A 22,950-nucleotide genomic window follows, 5' to 3' on the forward strand; every position below is an offset into this window, starting at 1 on the left:
GGACAAGGGTAGTTGATTGCATCAACCCCAAAAGGATGAAAGATAAAGCTGACTTCGTCAGAAATTGAACCCAGAATGTAAAGCTAAGTATTTGGTCAATGCATGCTAATGGTTCTGCCAGCTTGTTGCCTTAATTATAATGCTCTCTATTATAGGCAGAAGGCTGAAAATTTTGGGGTCAGGGGGGCCCAAGTTGATTGCATCAACCCCAGTGTTCAACTGGTCCTTAATTTGTCAACTGTGAAAGGATGAAAGGTAAAGTTGACCCCGGTGGGATATGACCTCAAAACATAAGGACAGACGAAATACCACTAGGTATTTTGCCTGGCATGCTAATGATTCTGTCAGTTTGCCATCTTAATAATAATAATAATAATAATAATAATAATAATTATTATTATTATTATTATTTCAAAATTTTGCTACAAGGGCAGGTTGGGGGAGGTGGAAAAGAGTTGATTACATCAACCCCAATATTCAACTGGTTCTTATTTTATTGACCCCGAAAGGATGGAAGGCAAAGTCAACCGCTAAACATAATGATAATAATAATATTTGCCGCAGGGGCTTCAGATAGGGAGACATTACAAAGACAATTTATATTTTGTCAGGGAATGATTACATAAAAAGATGAGGGTAAGAAAAAAGAGAGGGGGGGGGGCAATGAGGTAAAAAAGTATATAAAAAAAAGTGAATACATGGATGATGCAGTCCACCTGATGCGGAACTTCTAATTAGAGCGAATCAAGGAACCTCATAGATTCAAAATCTATGAGACCTACTAAGGGCACAAGCCCTCACCTAAGTGATGTTCTCCAATCTCCAATCACAAGGACTAGAAACCAAAGGCGCAGGAGTGGCTGTGTGGTAAGTAGCTCGCTTACCAACTGCATGGTTCCGGGTTCAGTCCAACTGCGTGGCACCTTGGGCAAGTGTCTTCTGCTATAGCCTCGGGCCGACCAAAACCTTGTGAGTGGATTTGGTAGACGGAAACTGAAAGAAGCCTGTCGTATATATGTATATGTATATATATATATATATATATATATATATATATATATATATATATATATATATATATGTATGTGTGTGTGTATATGTTTGTGTGTCTGTATTTGTCCCCCCACCATCGCTTGACAACTGATGCTGGTGTGTTTACGTCCCCGTCACTTAGCGGTTCGGCAAAAAGAGACCGATAGAATAAGTACTGGGCTTACAAAGAATAAGTCCCGGGGTTGAGTTGCTCGATTAAAGGCGGTGCTCCAGTATGGCGGCAGTCACATGACTGAAACAAGTAAAAGAGTAAAGAGAGTGCATGCTTAGAGTAGTTCCTTTCACCTTAACCATTTCTGCCAGTTACTCATCTTCTGACAGATTCTCTGGAGAAAAACACCTCCCTCACCACCCTCACTTTCTTTTGCAAGTGAAGCTTAAAAAAGGAGGGTCAGTCTTCAATCTTTCCAGCCTCATCCACCACACAACCTCTTTTGCCATAGCCACTAGACATAGGAACACTACCTTCCCCATCTCGTTAAAGGTGGGCAGTGGGGTAATCCTCACAACAAACTTGGCTGACAGCTGCACCTGTGCCGGTGGCACGTAAAAAGCACCAACCGATCGTGACCACTGCCAGCCTCCCCTGGCACCTGTGCCGGTGCCACATAAAATGCACCCACGACACTCACAGAATGGTTGGCGTTAGGAAGGGCATCCAGCTGTAGAAACACTGCCAGATCAGACTGGAGCCTGGTGCAGCCTCCTGGCTTCCCAGACCCTGGTCGAACTGTCCAACCCATGCTAGCACGGAAAACGGACGTTAAATGATGATGATAACAGCAGCTGTTTGACATAACTTCACCAGTCGGCAATACTTGGACACAGCACAAATGCATGCAGTAATATTTCACTGCTCAGCATGCATCTAGGACACCCTTGCCTGCCAGCACTTCCATACCTGAAGAATTTACCTGAAACTAGAAGTATCCCTCAAAAGCAAGCAGTACTAGGCCAGGGATTTCTGAAAGTTATCAACGGGCAGCCTCAAGAACATCATCACTCTAATTTCTTTACTGCCCACAATGAATCACAGAGGGGACAAACAGAGGGGACAAACAAGGACAGACAAACGGATTAAGTCGATTACATCGACCCTACTGAAACACTGGTACTTATTTAATTGACCCCGAAAGGGTGAAAGGCAAAGTCGACCTCGGCGGAATTTGAACTCAGAACATAATGGCAGACGAAATACCTATTTCTTTACTACTCACAAGGGGCTAAACACAGAAAGGACAAACAAGGACAGACAAAGGGATTAAGTCGATTACATCGACCCCAGTGCGTAACTGGTACTTAATTTACTGACCCCGAAAGGATGAAAGGCAAAGTCGACCTTGGCGGAATTTGAACTCAGAACGTAACGGCAGACGAAATACTGCTAAGGATTTCGCCCGGTGTGCTAACGTTTCTGCCAGTTCGCCACCTTAAGAGAAAAACTATATAATAATTCTCCCATCTCTACTATGCACTTATCCCTATGAGGGTGGTGCAGGAGAGAGGAGGGTGTCAGGGTCCTCCAGAAGGCCCTATTAGGGGCAAATGTCATCAAATGATCCAGTTGGATTCTCAAGTAAATCTAATCAAAGCTATGCACCAGTTAATCATCATTTATTTTTCACACGTTTCAGTCATTAGACTGAGGCCATGTTGGAGCACCACCTTCAAGATTCTTTAGTCAAATGATTTTTTTGAGCTTGGCACTTACTCTATTGATCTCTTTTGCTGAACTGCTAAGTTACAGGGATGTAAACGCACCAAGGCCAGTTGTCAGGCAGTGAAGGGGAACAAACACACACATACACACACAAGAATTTTTCTTCAGTATCCATCTGGCAAATCCATCACAAGGCTTTGGTCGGCCTGAGGCTATAGTAGAAGACACTTGCCCAAGGTGCCATGGAGAAGGACTGAACCCAGAACCATGTGGTTGGGAGATTTTCCAAAAATATTCCTACTAAGTTGCCGGTGGCACGTAAAAGCATCCACTACACTCTTGGAGTGGTTGGTGTTAGGAAGGACATCCAGCTGTAGAAACTCTGCCAGATCAGATTGGAGCCTGGTGCAGCCATCTGGTTCGCCAGTCCTCAGTCAAAATCGTCCAACTCATGCCAGCATGGAAAGCGGATGTTAAACGATGATGATGATGATGATCCAACAGGTTTCAGTTAAAGTAAAAACACTCTGCAGTTTGGATCCCTAAATTTATTCCACTGCACCATAATCTAATGTCACAACAACAACAACAATTCTACTCTTTCAGTGAAAAAGAAAGAAAGAAAGAAAAAGAAAACTAAGAGTTACATAAGATGAATGAATTCAATGGAATAAATGGCAATTCTTACCTTTGTTTTAGTGAAAAGTTTGGCGGGAGTCAGCTGAGGAACATCTTGGCTGGAACATTCAAGTTCAAGATGAGTGGACATCAAATGGCAAAGAATTTCATAAAAATCCTCGCTCGGTTTACCGCAGTGGTCACTGTCAAAGTAGACCTAAACGGTAGCAACGGAAATGGGAAACTCTTTGAATATTAAAGCTTGAACTTGCATAAATAAACAATAAATAAACATAGGCGCAGGAGTGGCTGTGTGGTAAGTAGCTTGCTAACCAACCACATGGTACCGGGTTCAGTCCCGCTGCGTGGCATTTTGGGCAAGTGTCTTCTATTATAGCCCCGGGCCGACCAATGCCTTGTGAGTGGATTTGGTAGACGGAAACTGAAAGAAGCCTGTCGCATATATGTATATATATATATGTATGTGTGTGTGTGTGTGTTTGTCCCCCCTAGCATTGCTTGACAACCGATGCTGGTGTGTTTACGTCCCTGTCACCTAGCGGTTCGGCAAAAGAGACCGATGGAATGAGTACTGGGCTTACAAAGAATAAGTCCCGGGGTCGATTTGCTCGACTAAAGGCGGTGCTCCAGCATGGCCGCAGTCAAATGACTGAAACAAGTAAAAGAGTAATATATATGATAATGATGATGGATGGAGAGAGAGAGAGAGGGGGAGGGAGAGAGAGAGGGTTTACCGTTCCATTAAGGTTGGATCAACAAAAAATGAACTCCATCTAATGAGAGATAAATATCATTTAACCCTTTCGTTACTGTATTTCTGTTGAGATGCTCTCTGTTTCTTTCAATTACTTTAACCCTTTAGCATTTAAACCGGCCATATCTGGCCAAAAGTATTCTGCCTGTTTTATGTTCAAACTGGCCAGATCTGGTCTCTCGCACCAGCCCTACAATATCGTTTTAAAAATTAACAGCTACCTCATCAAAATCTCATAACTCCAAGATAATGCCTGATTAGTTCAAGGTAATGTGGATAAAAAAGGATTAATTTTGGCAGAATAATGTGAACACTAAAGGGTTAAATATAACAAAGAATTTAGTAAAATAACTTTGTTATCATTAAACTAGTGTTAGGAACATAAATTGTGACTAAGGTTTGGAGGAAGATTTTAATTCAGAACTTTTGAAAACAAGACATTGGTACTACAAATCCAGAGGTGGTTTCAGCCAGGTTGGTATCGAAAGGGTTAATGCACACAGTATTTAAAATATGAGCTACAAATAGTCTTTTGCCATTAAAACATGATTAGGCAGGTTTTTATATAACACACCTTGTATTTCCAAATAATCTCAGGGTTCTGGGCACATGGTTTGTCCTATTTGAAAACCAGGACACCGGTACATGAGAAGCCATGAGAAAAAAAAAATGAGAAGGTTGTTTTCCACATCTAGTATCAACCTTCTCATCTAATGACTTAAGATAAAAGATAAAACTAAATAAAGCTTCCAGTGGTCTTTGGTTAGAGGATGGCATTCAGAAGAGCATTCAGGTGGAGAGGTCATGCCAAGCAGACATGGGAGCAGGATGCAGTCTGCAGACTTGTTGGACCCTCATGAAATGTCTAGCCATGCCAGCATGGAAGATGGACATCAAATAATAATGATGTGCCAGTGGCACATAAAAGGGCACCATTCAAGTTGATCGTTACCAGTGTCGCCTTATTGGTACTTGTGCCCGTGCTAGTAGGGTGCCAAGAGCACCATTCGAGCATGATCATTGCCAGAGCAGCCAACTGGGTTCCGTGCCAGTGGCACGTAAAAGGGCACCATTCGAGTGTGATCGTTACCAACGTCGCCTTACTGGCACCTGTGCCGGTGGCATGTGTAAAAAGATTTGAGCGAGGTCATTGCCAGTACCGCCTGACTGGCCCCTGTGCCGGTGGCACATAAAAATCACCCACTACACTCACGGAGTGGTTGGCGTTAGGAAGGGCATCCAGCTGTAGAAACTCTGCCAGATCAAGATTGGAGACTGGTGCGGTCGTCTGGTTCGCCAGACCTCAGTCAAAATTGTCCAACCCATGCTAGCATGGAAAGCGGATGTTAAACAATGATGATGATGATGAATACAAAAACACATATCTCTTTTACTCTTTTACTTGTTTCAGTCATTTGATTGTGGCCATGCTGGAGCACCGCCTTTAGTCGAGCAAATCGACCCCGGTACTTATTCTTTGTAAGCCCAGTACTTATTCTATCGGTCTCTTTTGCCGAGCCGCTAAGTTACGGGAACGTGAACACACCAGCATCAGTTGTCAAGCAATGCTAGGGGGACAAACACACACACACAAACACACACATACATATATATATATATATACATATATACGACAGGCTTCTTTCAGTTTCCGTCTACCAAATCCACTCACAAGGCATTGGTCGGCCTGGGGCTATAGCAGAAGACACTTGCCCAAGATGCCACACAGTGGGACTGAACCCGGAACCATGTGGTTGGTTAGCAAGCTACTTACCACACAGCCACTCCTGCGCCTATGTGTATGTCTGTATGAAATCCGCCAAAAAAATGATATTGTATGAAATAAAGATATTGTCCATTTATAGAAACAACTGTAATGTCAATCTGACTTGTCCTTTTTTCATTTAAATCCTTGCTTTTGTTATCCACTCTGCTGGGTTTATTATATTAAACCCACTGGATCTTACCATGAAGCTGTGCACTGCTCACCTTTGGCATCAATCGAAGTCTTACAGATCTTTCGCTTTTCAAATACTACGCTAGCCAAGAACCAGTACGAAGAGCTAGGAACCCAACCCAGGAACCCATATCTATGGTGTTCGCCGCTGGAATAAGGAGTGGTTGGAGATCACGTAGTCGTTAGCCTCAAATCGCCAGGTCTGGTCGGCGTTTGTGAGAGATGCAGCATTGAGGATGAATGAAGCCAGCTCAACCCACCCCGGGTGAATGCTGTCTCAAGTCAAGTCAAGTCAGTATGATGAGCTCGTGAGCAGATGAACAGGATTTTAATTATTCCCCCAATTTATATATAAAGATCCTTATTTAACATCAGATTTCCACACTGGCTTGGGCTGGACAGTTTGACAGGAGCTGGCAAGCCTGGGAGTTGCACCAGATCCCATTTGTCTGTTTTGGCTTGGTTTCCACAGCTCAATGCCCTTCCTAATGCCAGCTACCTTACAAAGTGTAATGGGAACTTTTTATGTGGTACCATCAGTGGTGCTCACACACACAACACACACACACACACACACACACACACACACAAAAGCATGTAAAAATAATTCAACAAAATTTCAGGTTTTTCTAATCAACTCACCTGAGATAAGACAGCAACTCCTTGGTCGAGGTCTGCTGGAGATTCTAACTTAACAATCAAAGAGTTTTGGCTAGAACTTTCTGAAGCTAAAACTGTACAATTAAAATTGGAGGATTTTAAAGCATTTGAGTAGATGTAACGTCCGGCCATCATCGGAACATTACTCCAATGATGGCATGATACATTCACCAAGTCTGCAGAACGACGAACCAATTCTTTGTCAAGGAACAAAGAATCGATATTGCTTGCCAAACTCATCAGCTTCCCACCTTTCTCAAAATAGCTAAATATCACATGGTCAATGTCATCATAGAGTCTTTCGCACGCAATAACCAACAATATGGTGTTGTCCATCCAGGGTGCTGTGTTGATTTGATTGTGCTGAAGTTGGTAAATCGCATAGCAATCTGAAGACAAGCATTTTTCAAGCATGGTTTTGAAGGATTCAAATTTACGTTTGGAGTCTTTTTTGCCACAGTAAACAAGAATGTTTGGTGGTTTCACGGCAACGTTAGCAGGTCTCTGGAATTCCAAATCCACTTTGGCCTCATCTGCTTCCATCTTTTCGTATTTCACATCTCCAGCAGCCATTTCTGAATCGCTGTCGAGCAGGAGGTCTTCATCCGAGTGGGTCTCACTGGCACATGGCGACGCCAACGCTTCGTTAGAATGGCAACAACAAGAATCCTGATCATCGATGCTGTTCTCACTGCCAATGCTGTAACGTTTTAAGTTGTCCTTCACGGCCGGAGGAAGGATTAGGTTGGAGCCACACCCTTCTATATTTATTGCTGGACACGGAAAAGAAAGAGAAAACAGTTAACATTAACAAGAACAATAATAATGGTTTCAGATTTTGGCACAAGGCCAGAAATTTGGAGAGGGGGCGAATTGGATCCCTGAAGGGATGAAAGGCAAAGTTGATCGCAACAGAATTCGAACTCAGAACATTAATGCTGCTAAGGATTTTTACCCAGAAAGTTAAGGATTCTGTTACCTCACAACCTTAATAATAATAATAATAATCTTTTCTACGGAAGGCACGAGGCCGGAAATTTTGGGAGAGGGGACTAGTCGATTGCATCAATCCCCAGTGTTTCACTGGTACTTAATTTATCAATCCTGAAAGGATGAAAGGCAAAGTCAACCTTGGCGGAATTTGAACTCAGAATGCAGCGATGGGCGAAATACCGCTAAGCATTTCACCCAGCGTGCTAACGGTTCTGCCAGCTCACTGCCTTAATAATAATAATAATAATAATAATAATAATGATGATGATCTTTCTACTATAGGTACAAGGCTTGAAATTTTGGAGAAGGGGACGAGTCAATTACATTGACCCCCAGTGTTTCACTGCTACTTAATTTATTGTCTTCGAAAGTGATCCAACTACTGCAACAGGGTGGACCCCAATAAAGGTTCACATGGGTGGGAGTAGGGGGTGCAGTGGATAGTAATAGTGGGGAAGTGGGGGTGCAATGGTGCGTTGAAGGGGAAAGGGCAAGAAACAAAGAAAATAAAGAAGTGACTTACATAAAATTGATTCCACTGTTAATTCTTGGAAGCGTAATTTACCATTTGTGACTGCCAGACCCATATTCAAGAGGTTACTTGGTGTACAAGACATTAAGATAGAACATGGCATTCCTGCTTTCCAGGCCAAAGTTCGGCCATAATCATGGATCTAGAAAAAAAAAAGGAAACAAATTGTCACCTAGCATCTTTTATTTGTTTTAGTCATTAGACTGTGGCCATGCTGGAGCACCACCTTGAAGAACTGTTAGTGAAAGGAATTGACCCCAGGACTTGTTTTCTTTTATTCAAGGCTGGTATTTATTCCATCAGTCTCTTACACTGAATTGCTAAGTTACAGGGACATAAACAAACCGGCACCTGTTGTCAAGCAAGGGTTGGGGTACAAACCCAGATACATACACACATTTGTATGTCTATACATATATTCTGATTGAATCTTCCATGCGCTAACACGTACCTCCTTGCCACAATGTAAACTTTCATTTAATCAAGATACCCTATTTCTTTACTACCCACAAGGAGCTAAACATAGCGGGGACAAACAAGGACAGAAAAAACGGATTAAGTCAATTATATCGACTCCAGTGCGTAACTGGTACTTATTCAATCGACCCCGAAAAGATGAAAGGCAAAGTCAACCTCGGCGGAATTTGAACTCAGAACGCAGTGGCAGACAAAATACTGCCAAGCATTTCACCTGGCGTGTTAACGTTTCTGCCAGCTCGTCGCCTTAATCAAGATACCCTTGGCGTTGAAGTGTAGCCTGCAGTATACACCTCGCCTGGGTATTTACCACTTCTGAGGTTCTGCACGCTATGAAACATATGTAGCCCATATCTTATCTACTCCATTCCGTAACTCTTGTATTCTTATTCACACAACTGGCAACCCTGGTTGCTTACCATGAAATATAAAAAGAACTTTTTTCAATTTATCATACTTTGATCCAAAAAAGAAACCCCAGCCTTCCATCTCAATAAACTATTGTCCCTGAAAGTTGTTTTTTTTATATTTACTACAGATTGCTTGAAGCTAACCTTCTTCCTACACATTGATCCTTGAATCTTATATGTGTATGTGTGTGTGTATACAAACATACACACACATACATACATACCTAATACCTACATACAGATATATGATGAGGTTTTCTTAATTTTTTCCATCCACCAAATCCACTCACAAGGTTCTCATCGGCCCAAGGTTATGGTAGAAAACATTTGACCCAGGTGCCATACAAGTGTACTGAACTCAGACCCATGTAGTTGGGAAGCAAACTTCTTACCACACAGCCACCCCTCTGCCTATATGTTAGGACATTTTCCATGGCATGATTAGAGATAAAAGTAAGAAAACCCACCAGACTTGGAGGCACATCAGATGCACTTTTTTGGTCAAACAAAGTTTCCAAAATTGGCCCAGGCCCTTCATGTAAAGTTGGCCCCGTATTAATTGCTTCGGCCTGGCTCTCCGTCAGTTACAACGGCGGGGGTTCCAGCTGATCTGACCAATGGAAGAGTCCACTCTTGCAATTAATATACAAGTGGCTGAGTACTCTGCAGACAACTGTGTACCCTTAACATAGTTCTCAGGGAGATTCATTGAGACACAGAACGTGACAAGGCTGACCCTTTGAAATCGAGGTGCAACTCATTCTTGCTCAAGGACATAATACGCAGCCAGGAATCGAACCCACAACCTTCTGATTGTGAGCCAAATACCCAGACCACTGAAAATGTTCTTTCCCTAATGTGAACAGTAGAAATTAAGGGGCACCAAATGTGGCTCCGTGTCTTTTAGGTCCTTGAAAAACAGACTGAAAGAAATGTTTACCTCAATGCAGTCTTCTTTCCCAGGTTCTTCCAGGTTATCAACAGGCGAAGTCAAATGAGTGATGCCAGCTTCAAGAAGGACAGTCAGAATATCGGGAGGAAATGATTGGAGGTCTTCGTTAGAGACATCTCGATAAAGATGCCAGTCTTTTAAGTTAACTGTCACCTGAAAAAGAAAAAATAGAAAAAAAAAACCTGTTATCTGATGTGTCCTTCAAGTTTGAAACACAGAGGGGACAAACAAGGACAGACAAATGGATTAAGTCGATTATATCGACTCCAGTGCGTAACTAGTACTTATTCAATCGACCCCGAAAGGATGAAAGGCAAAGTCGACCTCGGCGGAATCTGAACTCAGAACATAGCGGCAGACAAAATACTGCTAAGTATTTCGCCTGGTGTGTTAACGTTTCTGCCAGCTGACAAAGGTTTGGCTGCTATTTTTAGCAGATTGACCAATCTTATAGTATTTCTCAATCATTTTTTTACCTGTACCCTTTTGATTTCAATTTTACTCAGATGGACCCCCATAGCAATTCAATCATCATCACCATCATCATCATTTAGCATCCGTTTTTCCATGCTGGCATGGGTTGGACAGTTTGACTGGAACTGGTAAGCCAGAGAGCAGCACCAAGGTCCAGTTGGGCTTGGCTTGGTTTCTGTGGCTGGATGCCCTTCCTAATGCCAACCACTCCTACAGTGTAATGGGTGCCTTTTATGCGCCACTGGCATGGGTGCTTTTACATACCACCGGCACAAGAGCCTGCTGTGTGACACTGGCATCGATCAATGTTTTAAAAAAAAATCTTATGTTTTTAAAATATTTAGAATTTATTCTTTTATTCTTTTACTGGTTTCAGCTATTTGACTGTGGCCATGCTGGAACATCACATTTAGTTGAACAAATTGACCCAGGATTTATTCTTTGTAAGCCTAGTCCTTATTCTATTGGTCTTTTTTGCCGAACCGCTAAGTTATGAGGATGTAAACACACCAACATTGGTTGTCAAATGATGATGGGGAGACAAACACAGACACACAAATATATACACACATTATATATATATATATATATATATATATATATATACACACACAAACAAAAACAAAACACATATACACCAGTGTCGCACAACCAGCCCCAACCCACTCAAAAGTACCTTGGATCGTAGGGCGACCTGCTGTGCTTGAGGAGACCTATTGAGTCAAGTACATCAAAATCAAATGGAAATTGTAGTTACGATCCCCGTGCCGGTGGCATGTAAAAAAGCACCAACTGATTGTGGTCATTTCCAGCCTCCTCTGGCCCCTGTGCTGGTGACACATAAAAAGCACCAACTACACTCTCGGAGTGGTTGGCATTAGGAAGGGCATCCAGCTGTAGAAACACTGCCAGATCAGATTGGAGCCTGATGTAGCCTGCCTCCTGGCTTCCCAGACCCCAGTTGAACGTTCAACCCATGCCAACATGGAAAACGGATGTTAAACGATGATTATGATGATGATATATATATACATATATATACAACAGGTGTCCTCCAGTTTCTGACTACCAAATCCACTCTCAAGGCTTTAGTTGGCCTGAAGCTATAGTAGACAACATTTGCCCAAGGTACCACACAGTGGAACTGAACCTGGAACCATGTGGTTGCAAAGCTTACCACACAGCCACGCCTACATCTCTTACTCTTACTCTTTTACTCTTTTCCTTGTTTCAGTAATTTGACTGCGGCCATGCTGGAGCACCGCCTTTAGTCGAGCAAATCAACCCCGGGACTTATTCTTTGTAAGCCCAGTACTTATTCTATCAGTTTCTTTTGCCGAACCGCTAAGTGACGGGAACGTAAACACACCAGCATTGGTTGTCAAGCGATGTTGGGGGGACAAACACAGACACACATACATATATACATAGTGCTGGTGGCACATAAAAAGCACCATCCGAACATGGCCGTTGCCAGCGCCGCCTTAGCTGGCTTCCGTGCCGGTGGCACGTTAAAAGCTCCAACCGATCGTGGCCGATGCCAGACCCCCCTGGTACATGTGCAGGTGGCACGTAAAAAGCACCCCCTACACTCTCGGAGTGGTTGGTGTTAGGAAGGGCATCCAGCTGTAGAAACTCTGCCAGATAAGACTGGAGCCTGGTGCAGCCATCTGGCTTCCCAGACCCCGGTCGAACCGTCCAACCCGTGCTAGCGCGGAAAACGGACATTAAACGATGATGATGATGATGATGATGATGATACGACAGGCTTCTTTCAGTTTCCGTCTACCAAATCCACTCACAAGGCATTGGTCGGCCCGGGGCTATAGCAGAAGACACTTGCCCAAAGTGTCACGCAGTGGGACTGAACCCGGAACTATGTGGTTGGTTAGCAAGCTACTTATCACACAGCTACTCCTGCACCTATGTATTGTAGAAGTATAACCAATATATTGCAGATGAATTTAAACAGCAAAATCTTCTTATTTCTTTACTACCCACAAGGGGCTAAACACAACGGGGACAAATAAGGACAGACAAACGGATTAAGTCGATTATATTGAACCCAGTGTGTAACTGGTACTTAATTTATCGACTCCGAAAGGATGAAAGGCAAAGTTGACCTTGGTGGAATTTGAACTCAGAACGTTATGGCAGATGAAATACCGCTAAGTATTTCGCCCGGTGTGCTAACGTTTCTGCCAGCTTGCCGCCTAAACAGCAAAATCTTCTATGGCCATATGGAACTGGGTTGAGACCCATTGCTCTTGAGGCTCTGCAACTGTCTTATTTCACCTCACACCTAGCAGAAGAGTTGGTAATAATGTTGATAGTGTTCAGGGTCATAAAAGAGAATTAGGCAGAGGAGGTTAAGAGGGTCTGTTTTTTAGACGTGAATGACCCAACATTAAGTGATATGGGTTTCCATGTATTTTTTATGCCAAGCAATTTTACATAAATATAAAGGAATTAATTACATAAAAAAATATATTTCCTAACAGGGATATCTAAAGCTTTAGTAAGCACCCCAAAGAGAAACAGAAAAGCAAACTGTTAAAGAGCCATAAAGAGGAGAAAAAGGTGCATCAAAACTGAAATAAGATCAGTGATAAGGCATGGAATTTTACAAGTATTCCCATCATGATTGGGACATTGTAATATATATGATATCCCCCCCCCCAAAAAAAAAAGTTAGGACTATTAAGGCTGGAACACTTTTGATCAGAGATCTGCTTGCTCAATGTTTTACCGAAGGCTAAACAGGAGCATAACTCCACATATTTTCACGCTGAGAGTTGCTGGGGCGTGGAGCAAACTGCCGCCATCAGTTGTTGGTTTCTGACAAGTTGTGGTGCACCTGAGCACTGTATACAATAATTTCATTATTATTAATATTTTTATCATCATCATCATCGTTAACGTCCATTTTCCATGCTAGCACAGGCTGGATGGTTCGACTGGAGACTGGGAAGCCAGGAGGCTGCACCAGGCTCCAGTCTGATCTGGCAGTGTTTCTACAGCTGGATGCCCTTCCTAACGCCAACCACTCCGTGAGTGTAGTGGGTGCTTTTTACATGCCACTGGCACAGGTGCCAGGGGAGGCTGGCAGTGGCCACAATTGGTTGGTACTTTTTATGTGTCACCGGCACAGAAGCCAGTCAAGTCAGCGCTGGCTCGGCCACGTTCGGATGGTGCTTTTTATGTGCCACCGGCACAGGGATCACAACTACAATTTCCATTTGATATTTATTTTGAAGTTGATGTACTTGACTGAATAGGTCTCCTCAAGCACAGCAAGAACTAAAATGAAAAATGAAATTGTAAGACTTTAAAATATTTGAGTTTTCTCCCATGACTTTCAGACACAGTTTTTTCAGACTCAGAGTTGCTGAAGCACAGAACAAACTACCTGCATCAGTTGTTATCTGCCGAGACATTGCATCTTTTAAAACTGCCATGCTTCCTGAAATTCGCCAACGCTACACCTGATATCCACCCCGCTCGATACACATGCACACATGTATATCATGACTCATACACTGTTCACTTTCCTGACTTTTGTACATAATTCTATGTACTGTACATGCACCTTTGATGAGGTGTAGTGCACCTGGGCACTAGACACAATAATTTCATTATTATTTCAGTATTCTATTATAATAATAACGATATTATTGTATACAGTGCTCAGGTGCACCACAACTTGTCAAAAAGTGCGTATAAAGTGTATGCAGTAATGTACAAATGTCTGGAAAGCGAACAGTGTATGAGTCAGGTACATGCTTGCATGTGTATGGAGGGGAGAAAGATCAGGTGTAGTGTTGGCGAATCTCAGGAAGCATGGAAGTTTTGAAGGATGCAGTGCTCCGAAAACTAACAACTGATGCCGGCAGTTTGTTCCATGCTTCAGCAACTCTTAATGTGAAAAAATGTTTCCGAAAGTCATGGAAGGAGCTGTGCTGTTTTCTGACTTTGTAAACATGTCCACGGGTGTTAGACGGGTGGAGTTTGAAAAGATGCTCAGAGTTATTGTTTGTAAGATGGTTAATAATTTTATGGGTGTCTACCAAGTCAGCTGCCAGACGTCGGAGTTTCAATGTATCCATGCTCAGGGAAGAAGTAAGGCGTTCAGAATATGGCAAATGCCTGATGGAGGGTATTCTCTTGGTTACAAGAGAATACAACCAATTACAAGCTCTGAAATACAGTTAAGACACTCGTAATTCACATCATAACTATGAAATTGTTTTTAAAATATTATACTCACAGCTGGGTGGATGGAGACTAAATGAAGATGGGCGTCTTGTACCAAAGGAGCAGAAAACCTCGAGTCGAGAACGTTTTTTAGAAAGGGCGATAACTGCTGGATGACTGTTAGAGACTCAGTTGCTTCCCCTATATGTTTGACTTGCTGGAATAAAAGGCTGGATTTCTTGAACGTCTTTCCGATTTGTCTCAGATACATGTGGCTCCGTCGTCTGTCGATGCACCAACGAATGATGGCGCTCACATAATAGACGAGACTAAAAATCATGGCAACCAGATGAGATTGTAACAGAAACTGCTCAGATTTTCATTGTAAAACCAACTTGTCTTGTGACCACTTTCATCAGAGCTGGAAAAAAACGAAAAAAAAAAGAGATATTTAATGGGAACATAAGGGGGGAGAGGGAGAGAGAGAGATGGGGCATGGAGAGGGAGAAAGAGAGAAAGAGAGAGAGAGAGTCACAGATGGTTGAGTTGGTCGGGTGCTAGATTAACAAGTGGACGAGTTGAAGGTTCATATCTCGTCAGAGGCACTTCATCATGTCCATAACAAAACACTTTGGGGTCGCTATCGGATGCTGGGATGAGCTGTTAGGAAAATGACATTCTTAGGAGATGACTTTTTTCTTTTACTGCTTAGTGAGGGAGGAAAAGCAACAACTCTGCCCACCCCACTTGTTTTTTCTTTTAAGGCCCACGGAGACTGGCCAGTGGAAGCAGCTAGAACCAAAAACTGGAGCCGAATGCTTCTTACAAGAGATAAGATGGAGAAGAATCTCAGCCAAACTCATCACAAGAAGAGAGCAAAACTATAAACACTTTCTGGGGGGTTAGTAGTGATGATGTGGGTGGGGGTAGACATACTTTTGACAGAGAACTGGGTGGATCAAGTGGTCAGGGAAGTATGTGTGTGTGTGAGAGAGAGGGAGAGTGTGTGAATGTGTGTGTATGAGAGAGTATGTGTGTGTGTGAGTGCGTGTGTGTGAGAGAGAGAGAGAGAAAGAGTGTGTGTGTGTGAGAGAGAGAGAGAAAGTTTGTGAGTGTGTGTGTGTGTGTGCATGTGTATGTGAGAGAGAGAAAGAGAGAGAGTGTGTATGTGAGAGAGAGTGTGTATGTGAGAGAGAGTGTGTATGTGAGAGAAAGAGTGTGTGTGTGAGAGAGAGAGAGAAAGAGTGTGTGTGTGTGTGAGAGAGAGAGAGAGAAAGAGAGTGTGTGTGTGTGTGTGTGTGTGTGTGTGAGAGAGAGAGAGAAAGAGTGTATGTGTGTGAGAGAGAGAGAGAGAGTGTGTGTGTGTGTGAGTGGTAGGACAGTTAAGCTTAAATCAAGTGGGCACACAAGCTAGATGGACGATGACATTCTCATGAGAAATAGGGATAAGAAGCCGGGTGTGAATGCAAAATCTTTCCCTTGGGAAGAATGTCCAACAGGAAACAGATGGGAGATAAACGACCACAAGACTCGGAGCTAAAAGAACTCAGAAATATAAAATGGTCTGGGAATGGAAGACCTGGACGGTTAAGGATTTATTGAACAATCAGAAATTTAGGAAGGTTCTAGTTGATGCATTTGATGCAAAGGAGGGGGATAATAGAGACACATAACATAGGGGACAGGTGGAAGTCCCCATGGGACAACCCACTGAGGGCTACAGACCAAATCTGTGGCTGGTACAAAGTTCCAGCCAGACAAAGGGTAATATGGTGGTCAAACAGTTCTGTCTGCTGTTCCATGGTGGCGGAACGGTAGACAGAACCATAAAAGAAAAGGGACATGCTTGTAGGGGGTTGGAAAAACTGGGGAGCAAAGAATTGTATCAGGGAACCGGAAAGACAGCTAAGTAACAGGTTTATTTAACAAGACAGAGAAAGTAAGAAGTTTGGCAATGTTGCACAGCATCGGGATGAACATTATGTGGTGATCCAGACTGCAAGATAGAGCAACAGAGATAATTAAGATCATCATCATCATCGTTTAACGTCCGCTTTCCATGCTGGCATGGGTTGGATGGTTTGACTGAGGACTGGCGAGCCAGATGGCTGCACCAGGCTCCAATCTTGATCTGGCAGAGTTTCTACAGCTGGATGCCCTTCCTAACACCAACCACTCCGAGAGTGTAGTGGGTGCTTTTTACATGCTACCGGCATGGGGGCCAGTCAGGCGGTACTGGCAACGACCTCGCTTGAATCTTTTTACACATGCCAACAGCACAAGTGCCAGGAAGGCAAAGCTGGTAACGATCACACTCGAATGGTGCCTTTTACGTGCCACTGGCACAGAAGCCGGTTAGCGGCTCCGTCAGCGATCACACTGAGTGAGAAAAGTATACAGGTAGACAATGGCACACCTGCAATTAATGACTCTGAGAAGAAAGAGGCATGGAAATGCTACTATGAAATGCGACTAACTGTGGTGAATGAATGAGAGAAGGGGAGTCTTTCCAGTGTGGGCCCAACAGAGGGACCAATCATTAAAATTGACAGCAGTATGATAGATAAAGCAATTAAAGATATGAAGACAGGGAAAGCCCCAGGTGTGTCAAGAATAACTTCTGAGACACTAATAATATCTGGCAGAGAAAGATACAACCTAGTCATTCCTATAATCAATCGAATTGAACAGGTGAATGTCAAACCCAATGACTGGTGTAGCAGCACCATAGTCACCTGTTACAAGGGTAAAGGAGACACCTTAATGAGGCGTAATTACAGAGGTCATGAAAGTCATGGAAAGAGTTATAGCTCAATTAATTAGGAGCATAATTAGACTAGATGGGTTGCAGTTTTGTGTGAGGAAAAGGTATTACTGATGCTCTCTCGCAAGTAAGGTGACGGCAAAACTATTTAGCTGAGAGTAAGCCACTGTGCTTAGCATTCATCAGCCGGGAGAAAGTCTTTTGCAAAGTCCCTCAGTGCTCTGGTGGTTGCTGAAGTAACTTGGTGTAGACAAATGGATAACGAAAGCCAGGCAGCCCTGTACAGAGGTGCTGTCAGCAAGATGAGGGTTAGCATCAAGCACAGCAAAGAATTCATTGTGAAGGTAGGACTTGGTGCTCAGCCCCCTTTAACTCGTCATAGTTGTCCAGGTCATAACAGAGGAGTGTAAGTCAGGATGTTCATGAGAATCCCTATGGGCTGAGGACATTGTTCCGGGGGCAAGATGTGAACTAGAATTAGAAAAGAACATGGAATCAAAAATAAAAAGAGCCCACCCTCAATGGTGAAGGGGTCTGTTTGGTAACAGAGCCCATACTTTTACCAATTGTTTTAAGTGTTTGTATTACAAGCAGACATGGACACCCTCTCAACCCTGCCACCATACTTTGATCCAGCAGCACTGAGAGAGAGAGAGAGAGAGAGGGGGGGGGATAGAGACAGAGAGCGAGAAAAAATTTCTTTATTCACCATAAGATTGAGAAAAAGAGGGGACGATACGAGGACGGACAAAACAATCATTGGTGTCAGGGTATCGAATGAGACGAAACGTATGAATAAACAAACAAAATATATACAATTAAATGAGAATGAGTGAATAACAAAAAATGAAGCGGAGGACGTAGTTGACCCCACAAACCACATACTCACACTGAAGACTTTGCTTTCTCCTTTTTCACATTCTCGTTTAAACAGGTTCTTTCACTCGCAACATACTTGCTATAGACTTCCATCTTTTACGAAACACACTTTGCGACAGGCATTTCTTCTCCAGCCTTATTTTCCGTTTCATGTGGAAAACGAAAAAGTCGATTAGCTCGAGACTGGAGATGAACATGCCTGTTGCAATTCCTTTCACTCTCGTCTTCCATACTACTTCTTTCGCCACAGCAACTACCAAGAGAAAACAGGCTTGCTCCTCCTTATTCAGGGAGGTCAGCGGAACGATCTTAATTACAGATTCGCTCGACAGTTGTACTCTTCTCGAATGCGACAGCAGGTGTTTGATATAAGCCCAGAGTTCAGTCACCTTGGGGCATTGCACAATCGCGTGCAGGACAGTTTCACTGTCCCTCTCACATCTTGCACAAACAGGCGAACATGCACACCCATGTCTAAAGAGCTTATCTCGAACCGGTAAAGCTCCTCTGTAACATTGCCAGGCCAGGGACTTTTGGTAATTATCCATAGGCCCCGGACCGAATGTTCTTTGGAACAGGCTGGCCAGTTGATCTTCGTTGAAGCCTAGGGTTTCTCCCAGGACGTCGTCACACTTAAGTGCCTTCTCAAGGATAGAATACACTACTTGGGTCAGGAAGTGAGCCAACAACATTATGATCAGGTGTCAAATACTTTAACCACAAGGTCACGTCCCTTCATAACAAAGATGCAAGAAAAGCAGACAGGGCCCTTTCTGCCTTCAAGGAAATGGATTTGCTTGATATTAAAAGGAAGGCTAATTAGATATCCCACATGGTCAGCTTAACTGGCACTCCATCAGTTATGACAATGTGGGTTCCAAGTGATTCAGCCTGCTCATGAAATTAACATGCAAGTGGCTGAGTACTCCACAGACATACATACCTATTTCTTCACTACCCACAAGGTGCTAAACAAAGAGAGGACAAACAAGGACAGACAAATGGATTAAATCGATTATATCGACCCCAGTGTGTAACTGGTACTTAATTTATCAACCCCGAAAAGGATGAAAGGCAAAGTCGACCTCGGCGGAATTTGAACTCAGAATGTAGTGGCAGACGAAATACAGCTACACATTTCGCCCGGCGTGCTAACGTTTCTGCCAGCTCGCTGCCTTATGATATACACACCCTTAATGTCCACAGACATACATACCCTTAATGAAGTTCTCAGGGAGATACAGTGTGACACAGAAAGCGACAAGGCTGGCCCCTTTGAAATACAGGTAGTCTTCATTTTTGCCACCTGAGTAGACTGGGATAACGTGAAATAGAGTGTCTTGCTCAAGGACTCAATCCACTAACGGAAATTGAACACACAACCTCATGATTGTAAGCCAAATATCGTAACAACCAAGCCAGATGCCTCCACTGTTTAATTCAAACTATGGTCACATGAGAGGCGGTAGAATGAGGGCAGGGTTTTTATGTGGCAGATGCACAAGGGTCGTAAACCAAGGAACAGAGGAAACAGTTTCTCAAACGCTCTGAAGGATTCTTGCAGGTAAGAGATAGTTCCGGTTACCTAGGCAACTGATTTGGCATGGAAGAGCATGTTCTGAACGCATGCTAGCCAAAGTAAAAAAAAAGCTGAAGAAAGTCCAAGGAGCCATTACTTATCATCATCATCATCTAATGTCCATGTAGTGTGCTGGTATATGTTGGACAGCAGAATGGGTTCCGTTGGGACCAAGAACTGCACCACAGTCCAATGTCTGCTTTAGCATGGCTCAGTGGTTAGAGCATCAAGAGTTTGTGAGTTCGAATCCTGGACAGGGCTGCGTGTTGTGTTCTTGAGCAAGACACTTTATTTTATGTTGCTCCAGTTCACTCAGCTGTAGAAATGGGTTGCAACGTCACTGGTGCCAAGCTGTATTGGCCCCTTTGCCTTTCCCTTGGATAACATCAGTGACGTGGAGAGGGGGGGCTGGTATGCATGGGTGACAAGCTGGCAGAAACGTTAGCATGCCAAGTGAAATGCGTAGCAGTATTTCATCTGCTGTTATGTTCTGAGTTCAAATTCCGCCGAGGTTGACTTTGCCTTTCATCTTTTCGGGGTCGATAAATTATTAAGTACCAGTTACGCACTGGGGTCGATGTAATTGACTTAATCCGTTTGTCTGTCCTTGTTTGTCCCCTCTGTGTTTAGCCCCTTGTGGGTAATAAAGAAATAGGTATTCATGGGCGACTGCTGGCTTTCCATAAACAACTTTGCCCAGACTTGTGCCTGGGAGGGTAACTTTCTAGGTGCAATCCCATGGTCAGTCATGACTGAAGGGGGTCTCAGCAGTGTATAGTGGCTGTGCTACCAGCACTGATGAGGTCACCATGCAACTTGTAAGACTGGAAACCCTAAGAGGACAGCTTTACACGAGGAGATGAGGAGTAAAAGGAAAAGAGGAAGAGCCAGGAGAGAAGAGGTGTCTTGCGGTAGAGGAGTAGACACAAGAACAACTTACATTTTAGAAGAAAGGGGAGGAATGAATGGGTGGAGGTGGGAAGAGCTAAGAATAATGATGCCATGTCAGGGTAGACCCTGATTGTACAAGTGGGTAGAAACATGTGGGGACAGAGGACCAGGATTGTGGGAGGTTGAAGGAGTCAATGGGAAGAGTGAGAAGTGTGGGAGAGGAGAGGTAGGCAACCACTGTTAATTGGTTAGGATTGAAGGTTGGATGATCAATGATGCATGAGTTAGGGGAGATAGGGAGAGTAGGAGATGAGTGTCAGTTCCAAACAGCAGAATAGTAGTGATTATACAGCAGACGAGGGAGAGGGAAATGACATTTAGGTTTCAGGAAGAGAGAGGAGGAGGGAAAATAATTTAGCAAATCATTTAGGGTGTATGTGTGATCAATGAGAAGTGTGGGTGGAGATGAAAGAAGGGTAGGCAATAAGTGAAATGATTCTGGGTTTGATCAGAAAACTAAATGTGTGTCAAGGTTGGTTACCTCTGTTTGTAATGAAATATTACAAAAGAGAATGAAAGGCAGATTGCTTGATGGTTATGCATGAACTGCAATGCTACATGGCAGTGAAATATGAGCCATGAATGCAGGAGAGTTGTAAAGAGTAAAAAGAAATGAAACAAGGAGCAGGAGTGGCTGTGTGGTAAGTAGCTTGCTAACCAACCACATGGTTCCGGGTTCAGTCCCACTGCGTGGCATCTTGGGCAAGTGTCTTCTGCTATAGCCCCGGGCCGACCAATGCCTTGAGTGGATTTGGTAGACGGAAACTGAAAGAAGCCTGTCGTATATATGTACACTTGCGTCGGAAATTAATTAGCACTTCTCAAATTTCTACATTTTCTTACATTTTCTTAATTTAATTAACTTATTATCAGAAACGAACTCGTTTTTAATCAAAAATTTATTAAAACATATCCCAGCACACCACATAATTGTTATTAATCGTGAAATTTAGTCAATATCTTGTTGCTCCTCCTTTGGCAGCAATGACAGCTGCTACGCGGGTCGGCATGCTGTCTATGAGTGCCTGCAGGTACTGTGCAGGGATGGCCCCTCATGCAGCAAGAAGTGCCCCAAACAGCTCATATCGGTTCCTGTATTGCTGCACATTCAAATCCCTACCCAATCGACTCCAGAGGTTCTCAATAGGGTTCAGGTCAGGTGACTGGCCAGCACGTACTCCTCACCACCAAAGAGGTATCCTGTACTATCTCAACATACTTTGCTGCGTTGATGTTGCCTTCGACGGCATAGAGCCGCCCAACACCACTGTAGCTGAACGCCCCTCACACCATCAGACCACCCCCACCATGCTTCATGGTGAGCAAATCAAGGGCGCTAATTAATTTCTGACGGTAGTGTATGTGTGTGTGTTTGTGTGTCTGTGTTTGTCCCCCTAGCATTGCTTGACAACCGATGCTGGTGTGTTTACGTCCCCGTCACTTAGCGGTTCAGCAAAAGAGACCGATAGAATAAGTACTGGGCTTACAAAGAATAAATCCCGGGGTCGATTTGCTTGACTAAAGGCGGTGCTCCAGCATAGCCACAGTCAAATGACTAAAACAAGTAAAAGAGTAAGCCTGCCTCCCCTGGATGTTTAATGTCAGTGGGTCTGAAATGATGGAGAAGAAAACGGGTACAAATGAAATGGAAGGATAAAGGCAAATGTGAATTTGGTGTTTCAATATTAGTTAGAGAATTACTATTTGTATTCAGGAACAGTACTTTGGAGTAAAGATTGTTATGTTGGCAAACAATCTCTACTTCAATATTAGTGCCAGGAATGTGACGCCGCTGATGCCACCACCACCACTACTACTACAGGTACAAGGCCTGAGATTTTAGGAAGGGGTTTCACTGATTACAGTAGACCTTGGCAAAATTTGAATTGAGAATATGAAACCAGAAGACACAGCGCTAACCATTTTGTCTCACGATTCACCTCAGCTTAATTGTATTTTACTATGCCAGCCTCGCCTGGCCCCCGTGCCGGTGGTACGTAAAAAGCACCATCCGTCCGTGGC

At 43.4% G+C, this 22,950-nt stretch overlaps 1 protein-coding gene across 1 annotated transcript in view; it reads right to left on the reverse strand.

Annotated features, from left to right (window-relative positions):
* LOC115232536 (biotin--protein ligase) overlaps positions 1 to 22,950 on the reverse strand; it is a 121,964-nt gene that overhangs the window by 91,258 nt on the left and 7,756 nt on the right. Inside the window, exons 2-6 of the mRNA XM_029802475.2 lie at positions 14,829 to 15,176; positions 10,076 to 10,240; positions 8,240 to 8,390; positions 6,706 to 7,496; positions 3,402 to 3,548 (exon numbers count right to left, since the gene is read on the reverse strand). Coding sequence (XP_029658335.1) covers positions 3,402 to 3,548; positions 6,706 to 7,496; positions 8,240 to 8,390; positions 10,076 to 10,240; positions 14,829 to 15,095 — 1,521 coding nt within the window. The 5' untranslated portion in view covers positions 15,096 to 15,176. The remainder of the gene's footprint in view (positions 1 to 3,401; positions 3,549 to 6,705; positions 7,497 to 8,239; positions 8,391 to 10,075; positions 10,241 to 14,828; positions 15,177 to 22,950) is intronic.

The sequence above is a fragment of the Octopus sinensis genome, linkage group LG2 (assembly GCF_006345805.1).
Source record: "Octopus sinensis linkage group LG2, ASM634580v1, whole genome shotgun sequence".
NCBI lineage: Eukaryota > Metazoa > Mollusca > Cephalopoda > Octopoda > Octopodidae > Octopus > Octopus sinensis.